This window comes from Orcinus orca, chromosome 3, assembly GCF_937001465.1.
Source record: "Orcinus orca chromosome 3, mOrcOrc1.1, whole genome shotgun sequence".
In the NCBI taxonomy this organism is placed as follows: Eukaryota; Metazoa; Chordata; class Mammalia; order Artiodactyla; family Delphinidae; genus Orcinus; species Orcinus orca.
The window spans coordinates 72,344,504-72,354,499 of record NC_064561.1 but is presented as its reverse complement, the minus strand read 5'-3'; the positions used below and the strand labels follow the sequence as shown (position 1 = coordinate 72,354,499).

Here is a 9,996-nt window from a genome sequence, read left to right as displayed (position 1 = left end):
CACCTCAAATCATGTCAATTAACTCAAAAGAATCATAGTTCAAAATATAAAAGCTAAAGCTATAGAGCTTCCAGAAGAAAACAGAAATAAATCTTCAGAATATTGGGATAGGCAAAGATTTCTTAGGATTCCAAAAGCACAAATGAAAAAAAAAATGGATTTCATCAAATTTAAAAACTTCTGTTCCCTAGAAAGGCATTGTTAAGAAAATGAAAAGGTGAGACACAGCTTGGTAGAAAATATTCACGATACATATTCCTGACAAAAGACTTGTATCCAGCATATATAAAAGCTCTTACAACATAACAATAAGACAGACAACCTTACAAAAAAGATATTTTGAAAAGGAGTTTCCTTTTCTAGCGTGATAATGTAAGGTCACTATCGTTCATTCCTCCCATTGATTATGACTAAAGATTCTGAACAAGATACAAAAACCAACTACCTGAGAACTCTAGAAAGCAGATGAAACAGGTTGTGGAGGAGAGTCAAAACTTGGACAAGTGATCCATGCAGGGGTAGTTTTACTAGGTTCCTTCTTTTTCTCTCTGTGTCTCTGTGTCTGTCTGTCTGTCTCTCTGCTTTGCCTAGAGGGCCAACTCCATGGCCACAGTATCAAAAGCAACAGTGAAAGGAAGGGGACCCTGGAAGGACAGAAAGTGTGGGGGAAATCCAGGAGGAGAGAGAGCCAGAAAAGAGGTCCCTTAACTCTTCAAACCTGCATACAAGTGTTGACCTAACCCCTGAGCTACACATGAGTGGGACAGACCCAAACCAGCACAGCCAAGCTTTGAGAACCAAAATCAGGTTTAAACCGTGTGCATAAAAACTTTTTTAAATGAGTTGTATGATTTCAGAGACCCATATTTTTAGCCTAATCACTAAATAATGTAAGTTCAGGACAGACCCAAACCACCACTACAACACAACACAGCAAAGGCTTAGAAAACTGAACTCAGATTTGAACCACTGCATACGGAAGGTAAGACAGAACGTGCAGCTTGAACCTAACAGAGTTGATTGCCTTCTAAAACAAAAACATCAACTGTCTCCAGAGGATGCTATACAGGACCCAAATCTACACAACATAATAGTCACGATGTCCAGGACATTTCAAAATTACCCAGCATACAAAGAACCAGAAAAATGTGGCCACTTCTCAAGGGAAAAAACAAGAGATGCCAGCTTCAAGGTAACCCATGTGTTGGAATTATCAAAGACTTCAAAGAAGCTTTTATAACCATGCTCCATCAGGTTAAAAAAAAAATTCAGAATGAATAAAAGGGTAGAAGTTCTCAGCAGAGAAATAAAAACTATAAAAAAGAACCAGATGGAATTATTAGAACTGAAAAATACAAAATCTGAAATTAAAAAGTTCACTGGATGATTTCAACAGCAGACTGGTGATGACCAGAGGAAAAACCTGTAAACTTGAAGAAATGAATAGAAATTACACAATCTGAGGATCAGAGAAAAAAGAAAATTAGAAAAAAAATGAGCAGAGCCCCAGGGATCTGTGGGAAAATATATATTTTAAAAATAACATATGTGTCATTGGAGTCCCAGAGGGAGAGGAGAAGTAAACTGGGAAAAAAATACTTGAAGAATATTTGGCCTAAAGCTCCCCAAATATGGTGAAAGACATAAATTGATATATTCAAGAGGCTCTACCAACTCCCCAAAGGGTAAGGATATGAAAAATAATCTCTAGTGACAGCAGGTCGTAGTTGCCTGGGGATGGACCTGGAGGGAAAGAGAGATTACAGAAGTGCCAGAGGAAATTTGGGGGGGTTGATAAAAATATTTGTTAACCTGACTGTGGTAATGGCTTCTCAGGTGTGGACATAAGTGAAGACTTATCAAATTGTACTTTGAATAGATGCAGTTTATAGTACTTTAATGATAATAAAGTTGTTAAAATTGGCAAAACATTTGGACGCTTGCAAATGAAGATACATAAATTGACAACATGCACGTGAAAAGATGCTAAGTGTCGTTAGTAATTAATGCAAATTAAAACCATAATAACATACCACTATATACCCACTAGAATGGCAAAAATTTTAAAGTGATGGCAAGAATGTGAAGCAACTAGAATGTTCATACATTGCTGTTGAGAATGTAAAAATGGTACAACCATTTTGGAAATAGTGTGGCAGTGTCTTATTTAGTTAAACATGCACTTACCATGTGATCAAGCTACGCGCATCCAAGGTATTTACCTAAGAGAAATGAAGACTATGCCCACATAAAGTCCTGTACCTATTCAGAGCATCTTTATAATGGAAATGACGGAAACGCCTCTACACAGATGACTGGATAAACACACTGTTATGCCGTACGATGGTGTACTGCTCATTGATAAAAAGGAGCGAACAGTGCCACAACAGGGATGAATCTTCAAATGTGGAATAAAAAGCTTCACACAAAAGAATATGTATTGTGTGATTCCAAAATGAATCAGTAGCATCAAAAAGCAAATCAGTGGTTGCTTGGGGTTGGGAAGCAGAGAGAGGATTACCTGAAAAGAAGTACTTCTGTATATTAATTCTGGGGTTGTTACATTAGTGTATAGATTGATTGGTATTGGTGAACCATATACTTTTTTTTTTTTTTTTTTTTTTGCGGTATGCGGGCCTCTCACTGTTGTGGCCTCTCCCGTTGCGGAGCACAGGCTCCGGCCGCTCCGCGGCATGTGGGATCTTCCCGGACCGCGGCACGAACCCGTGTCCCCTGCATCGGCAGGCGGACTCTCAACCACTGCGCCACCAGGGAAGCCCGAACCATATACTTTTTTAGTGTATGTAAATTAGACCTTGATAAAGTTGATGTTTTAAAAGATGACTGTATAACATGAATTGAAATTATGATAAAACTAAAGAGATCAAAACAATATGGTATTGGGACAAAGAGAGGGACAGAGCAATAAATTCGAGAAACTGACTTGTGTTTGAAATAGTTAAGAACTTAGAATGTAGGTTTACTTTGTTATTTCAAATCAGGTTGGGGGAGAAATAAATTATTCATAAATGATGTTGAGTCAACTGACTAACCATTCAAAAGATAAAATAAAATTAGAGCCTTATCTATTACCACTTACAAAAAATCACTTCCACATGGATTTGAGAGTTAAGTCTATTAAAAGAGAAAAGTGGGCTTAAATGGCCCAGCAGCCCATGGGTCCCAGGGCAGAGAGATGGGGGAGACCCGCCTGGGCCCCGGGGGGTCTGCTGGGTCACGCTTTGCCTGGAATCCTGCACTGCGGAAGCCTGAGGTCCTGGAGACGCCCAGACCTTGTGGCTTCCCCATGGTGGGCTGGGGCTGTCCTGTCTTGAGCCCTCAGGCTAAAGTGTAACTCTGAAGTCCTCTTCTCCAGGCTGTCCTAGTGCTGAGGCTCAACTCTCCAATCTGTAAAATGGCCTAACAGTGATGCACTTTCTGACTTGAAAGTCTGTAGTGAGGACTGCATGTGGGAATCACCCAGTGGGTGGGACACTTGGGAGGTGACCTGGGAGAGAAGCTGGGGCTGCTGGCTTCATGGGAGAAAGCAGGCATTTGGCGTAATCAGTCCTTCCACAGCCGTCTCACGTCGTGCTCACTGGTGACCAGGGAAGGACAACACAGGAGGGGCTGCTGGGATGGAGAGCAGAGATCCAGGTCTCGGCTGCATCCCCGAGGGGACTGGGGCCCCCAAGTAAGGAGACGTCCAGACGCTCTGGGCGGCAGTCCTTGGGACTCCTCCTCACCTCCTGCCAGAGGCCCTGGGGGACTCTACAAGTCTCGGGGCACAAGGCCCTGAGCAAGCTCACTGGCCCCGTCGTGGAGAACTGATCTGATTACAGAAGATGTCCGCCTTCCCTTTGTCCCCCTGAGTCTCTGGGGGAGAGCTGGATTAAGCTGAATTAAGAGGCAGGTGATGAGCCCAGGTGTTGGGCGCTTGGGCAGGAGTCTCCATGGTAACAGAGCCATCTGGCTTTCTTGCCTGGCACCAGGCCTTGTGACTTCACGATGGAATCTTCTCTGACAGGCAGAGGGGGATTTGCTAGGGGGAAGGGGAGGTCAGGAGGAAGGCACCTGCTGAGGAGGCTCTGTCTTTTCAGCCCGACTGTGAAGATGAGACTTGATCTTGTCATGAGTCGGGGCTACTGCTGACTCTGGAACGGCCTCTGGAGGCGGCGTCCCAGGGACAGGGCAAGCAGCATTGTGCGTGTGCCATTTTGCTGAGCCCCTCTGGGGACCTGGAGGCACACCTGGCCTCCTTCAATCCAGGCCTGGATGGTGAAGTGGAGCCAGGACCCAGGCGGGAAAGGCTGCGGTTCAGGAGAGCTGCTGGCCCCCGGCAGGGAGGTCCACGCTGGGCCAGCACTACCACATGGCAGGAAGGGTAAGGCCTAGGTGAGCCCAGCCCACAGAGGGGGCTGCCATCATGGCGATGGGCCTCTCCCCACAAGCTGCTCGCCAGGTGGGGCTGAGAGAGTGCTGCCAGTCTCCACCCTTAGGCCAGATCCCTTCATCCACGCAACCAGCCATCCAGCCAACCTGCGTGAACTAGTGTCCTAGGGCTGCAGAAGCAAGTCACCACAAGCTGGGTGGCTTCACACAACGCAGATTTATCCTCTCACAGTTCTGAGGTCTAGGAGCGAAAATCAAGGTGTGGGCGGGGTTCCTTCCTCGGGGCTCAGAGGGAGCACCTGCTCCTTGCCTCCCTCCTGGCTTCTGATGGCTGCTGGCGATCCTTGGCATTTCCTGGCTTGTGGCAGCGTCTCTTCAGTCTCTGCCTCCATTGTCACGTGACATTCTCCCTGTGTCTGTGTCCAAATTCCCCTCCTCTTATCAGGACACCAGTCATTGGATTTAGGGTCCACTCTAATCCAGGATGACCTCATCTTAACTGGGTTCCATCTGCAGAGAGCCTATTTCCAAATAAGGTGTCATTCACAGGCACCAGGGGTTAGGACCTCATTTCCTGTGGGGGACACGGTTCAACCCACGATACCGTGTAGGTCACAGTGAGAAGACCACAGGCTTCAGAGCAGGGCAGACTCGGGCTCAAACCCCAGCACTGCTGCTAGTCTCTCCTGTCTCTTTGGCACAACAGAGCTGGAAAGGCAAGTCTCTCCTCACAGGCCTCTTTAGGATTCCCGGAGAGAGAGGACTGCACAGCGCAGTGCCCATGGGGTGTCTGGGGAGTGGTAGAAACTCAGCAAAGGTGGCGTGAGCGAGACACGTGGAACTCAGAAGAGGGCCTGGTGCCCACTCTCCAGGAAGTTGCAGTCAGCAGGACAGCAGGCATTTAGCAAGGGTTAAGACTTACGATGGGGACCGTGGGCTCAAGCTGCCCACAGGAGTGTGTGCCACCACGTGGCCTCTGGTGAGGGAGGGGCACTCAGGCCCAGAGTCCCCATCAAGGATCAAGAAGGCCTCGGCCAGAACACAGTAGGTCCCTCCTATTGGGAGGGTCCTCCAATAGGGGCCCAGAGGCCACGCATATACCCCAGGGACCCCACCATGTACTCGTGGCCCTGACAGGCAAAGGTGGAGCATGGGCTGGCTTTTCACTGACAGGTGCTCTGGGTCCCTATGTTCCCTCAGGGCCTGGGAAGTAATTCCTCGTTCTCCACCCTACCCTCCCCACAAGAAATGGCTTCTCCCTCCTGTCGACATTGAGTCTGGCAAAGACTTTGTTCCTGGCCAAGCCCAGTTCAGTACTCTTTCTTTCTTCCTCTTTCCTTCCCTCCAACCTTCCTTTCATTTCTTCCAATATTTGGTATCTACTGTACGCCAGGGCTCTTCTAGGCTCCAGGGATATGGAAGACAGATGGGCTTTGCCTTGGTGGACTTTATAAATTGTAGGATGAAAGGCATTAATCAAGTAATCATGCAGACAAATGTTTCACAGCAGAGGACTGGGTGCCTTGAATGAGAGGAATCAGGATGGGGGGAGTCAATGGTAGAGTGATGCAACCAGACCAGGGGACTACAGGAAGAGACCTTAAGCCAAGAGCTGGAGAAGTTGTCAACTAGGAAGAAGGAGAGGGGAGAGATTCCAAGCAGGAGCATTAGCAAGTGCAAAGGCCCTGTGGCAAGAGGATGCTTGGCAAGTAAGAAGCACCTAGAGAAGGTCTATGTGGCTGAACTGGACAGAGGGAAGGGCCTATGAGATGCACTGAGAGCAGACTAGACTGATCATTTGTTGCAAAAGCATAGGCTGAGTGCCTACAATGAGCCAGGAACACCAGACAAAGACCACCGCACACACGGAGCAGGCAGACCACTGACTAAGAGAAATGCTTCAGTGCAGAAGTGAAGGGCGAAGTGATCCGGAGTCACGTGGGGGAGGCAGGGGCTGGGAAGGCTCCTCTGAGCTGAGAGTCTAAGAGAGTCTTTAGAGCACAGGCTCTAAAGCGGGACCTGCGTGGTGTGACTGACGAAGGGCAAGAAGGCTGGTGTGTCCCGCGGGGACCTTGCAGGTGAGGCTTGTGGGTAAGCCGACCCTGGATGGGAGCCACCCTGGGTTGTAACGAGGACAGCCGCATTTGGAAAACCCCTCTGGCCTCCAATGTAGGCAGGAGCTGGGGTGGGAGCTGGAGAGGCTGGGGGAGTTGGGTGCAGTGACAGATGGAACTCCCTTCTCTTCCCAGACGTCCCAGAAGAGCTGCGAGGCTGAGCCCAGAGTCTTGCCCTCTCAGAGCCTCCTGCAGGAGGACGACCCAGAGCCCCCGTCCCAGCAACTGCAGGCCACCGGTTCAAGGGGCAGTGAGCCCCGCAGCAACCTTGACCTCTCCCGTGGGCCCCTGGTGGCCTTGGAGTACCTGCCCTTCTTTCGCACCTACGGGCAGCTCCTGGCTGAGGAGGAGCTGGCCCCGCGGCCCGAGGTTTGCAGGGACCGAGGAGGAGACCAGAGTATCAGAGAGGAGGACTCAGAACCACCCAGTGGCTTCTTCCCTTACTACCGCTCCAAGGAGGAGCGTTTTCCCAGCCTGGCCCTTCCTGGCAGGTGGTGTGCAGGCTCCCGTGACCCGCCCGCCAGGAGGGAGCTGCAGGCTTGCTGCTACTGCAGGACGACAGTCAGCGGCAGGTGTTCCGTGAGTTGGGGAGGCCACAGAGGGTGCAGGGTGCAGGGTGCACTGTCCCAGGGCCCCACACCCCAGGAGGCTTGACCAGGCCCCCGAGGTCGGCTGGGGCTCCTGGAGCAGCGTGTTAGATAAGGGCACAGAGCCTGGAGGCAGGCTGCCTCAATCCCAGCTCGGCCACTTGCTCAGAGAATGTGTTTTAAGCCTCATGACCCTCAGTTTCCTTATAAAAGACAGAAAGTAATAGTAGCTACATTTGTTTAGTCCTTAGGCTCCCAGACAAATGATTCGTGTGTGTCATTTCACTTTTCCTAGTAATAGTCCTATGAGGTAGGTCTTGTTATTTATTCCCATTTTATGGAATGAGCCTTGGAGAAGTTAAGCGACTTGGCCAAAGACACTGCTAGCAAGAGCAATCCTGGGATTTGACCCAAAGCCCGTGCCCTCCAGAGTTCCTAAAGCCACTCCAGCCCCACAAAGCCGGCAACTTGCCCTGTGACTGCAGGATGGAGGAGGTGGGATGCGTGGGTTCTAATCCCAGCTGGGAGCCCTGGGAGGGCTGAGTGACATCACATCGCCGAGTGCTTCCCTTCTGTAGAAGGTACGGCCCTGGCTTCTTCCCCTACGCTACTGTGGAGTGGAGGCACAGGCCAATCCTGGGAGCCTGGCTGACCATCTTGTCTCCTGCTGACCCAGGCTGGCCCGGCAGGCCCAGACCTCATCTCTGGGCTCTCTCGCTCACCGACTCGCTGCCCCACCCTGCTGGTCTCGGCAGGGCACTCCCGTGACAGCGGCTTGGATGCGCTTGTCTCCAGCGACGTCGCCTTCGGGGGCCAGGCCCTGTGTGCTCCAGGATTCGTGCCTTACTACAGAAGCCCTGAGGAGTGTCTGCGCACGAGCCCTGGGCCTCCCGCCTGTCCAGTTTGGGGCCAGGAGTCCACAGGGAAGCTGCCCGGGCCTGGTGCAGCCTCACTGCGCCGGAGCAGGTGCTGGGGGCGGCAGGGACGACCGAAGAATGGCCCCCAGCACCTGATGATTAGCACACAGGCCGTGAAATGGCTGGCGGTGAGTTACCAGAGCTCAGTTCGCCCTGGACCTGGAGCTGGCCTGGGACTGCAGCCTTCAGGCCTTCATTTTCCCTCCCGGCGGGAGGACTCCAAGCCCCGGCAGGCTCCCCTGTTGGGCTGGAAAGAAGACCCTGCACCCTGCTAGCCAGTGGCTCTACCCTGGGGTGTGACTCAGCAGAGGGGAGACCTCAGCCTGTACCCTACGTTCAGCCCCACCCCCAGGAAGTGACCCTCCCACCCCAGCTGCTTCCACTCAGCTATCCTAGCTGGGAAACCTGCCCAGTGGAGAGCAGCTGCCCCAAAAGTGCCTCCACTAAGCAGAAGGGGCAGGGCTGGCTGGACACCTGGGAGGCGCAGAGACCAGAGACGAGTTTGTAAATAAATCATTCGACTACAAGGGTTGGCGTTGGTGCACTAATTTGATGCTTTGAAGTAATACCTGTGGCTTCTGTGTATTGAGCATTTACTATGGACTAGGCACCTCACAGAGACCGTCTCCATAATCCTTAGGGGCATACACTTGTGTCATCGCCATTCTACAGTTGAAAACACAGGCTCAGAGAGGTTAAGTAACATGCCCGAGCTCACACAGCTCACCAACAGAGGAGCTGGGAGTCACACCCAGGTCTGTCTGACCGGGGGTGGGTTGGGGGGGCTGAGTGCTTGAGCCCTTCCCCACATGCCCCTCCTCCGTGAGTCTTTACACGGCAAGGACAGAGCCAGCTGCTGCCTGCCAGGCTCCCTTGGACCCACCCCCAGCTCTCCTTTCCTCACTGCCCCTCTGCCTTTCCTTCCCCAGCTTCCTCCTCTTTGGAGCAGCAGGCAGGACACAGCGACACAGCACACATCTACCGAGGCCCTGCCTTCTTGGACTTCGCGCATGTGCTGTCTGGTGCCCCAACTCCAGGTTCCCCCCACGCACCACAGCAGAGGGCCCTGAGGCTGAAGCACGTGGGATGAGGACACATGGGTGTGTCCGCCCACCCCACCCACTCCTGGGACTGAGCACACGGACGTCAGCTTCTGTTTGACACTGTCCTCGAGTGCCCAGTCATACACGTCATGTCCCACCTTCACAGCCAGTCTGTCCCGCGGCGCTGATTCCATGACCCACACGCCCCTGATGGCTGATTCCTGTTCCTGTACCAGGGCAATGCCTGCACCTCCTCCCCACTCTTCCTGAGGATGAGGAAGTTGAGGAGGAGGGGAAATAAATCAGTCGGTCACACTTCAGGTACGTGGAAGAATTTCTTCTAAAAAAATCCACTTTTTGATTATTTCCTGCGACTTCCCTTTGGGCTGGGGGACTTGGGGTTGGGAGTATGATGGACGAAATCTAGGTGCCCTTGCTGGAAGACTCCTTGGCTTTGCTCTTGGAGTGGGGGAATTGGCCTGGTCCCTTGTGTGTTCCTCAGGGCCGAGTCTGGGCTGGGTCTGTGCTGGCTGGCATCCTTGAGCCCTCACTGCCCTCAAACAGTTGGGAGGTGTCTGGGTGTGAGTTAGAAACCAGGGCGGGGTGCCACTCTTTGTGTTCTCCGAGCTGAGTCCCAGGTACGGCTCCCTCGGTCCGTGTGTGGGGCTGGTAGAGAGCACAGGTAGGGCTGGGAGCCCTGCAGCCAAGTGCCAGGGCTGAAGAGACCCTGGAGCTTTTCAAGACCGAGAGCTCTCTTGAGGGAGTGGTTTGCAGGAAGGATCTGGGGCAGAGAGGTCCTGGGTAAGCGGATGGGCTTCTCTGCAAGAGCAATTTGCTTCTCATCCATTCATCTGGCACTGGCCAGGAGCTGCTCTGTGCCGACTCAGACGTGAGCACACGTGAGGACGCAGAGGCCGGAACAATGGTGAGAGTTAACTTCTGT

The 9,996-nt window shown here is 51.7% G+C and overlaps 1 protein-coding gene across 1 annotated transcript; it reads left to right on the top strand.

The window, feature by feature from the left end:
* Window positions 1-2,914: 2,914 nt before the first annotated feature.
* On the top strand, window positions 2,915-8,924 carry LOC117197563 (uncharacterized). Its single transcript, XM_049708381.1, has 3 exons — window positions 2,915-4,384; window positions 6,642-7,085; window positions 7,770-8,924. The coding sequence occupies exons 1-3, from the start codon at window positions 4,373-4,375 to the stop codon at window positions 8,283-8,285; spliced, it is 972 nt and encodes a 323-aa protein (XP_049564338.1). The 5' UTR covers window positions 2,915-4,372; the 3' UTR covers window positions 8,286-8,924.
* The last annotated feature ends 1,072 nt before the right edge of the window (window positions 8,925-9,996 follow it).

Bases quoted from the DNA above. Each gene is read 5' to 3' on its own strand.
- LOC117197563 (XM_049708381.1), top strand. The intron at 7,086-7,769 runs GTGAGTTGGGGA...CTGCTGACCCAG, and splicing joins CAGTCAGCGGCAGGTGTTCC to GCTGGCCCGGCAGGCCCAGA.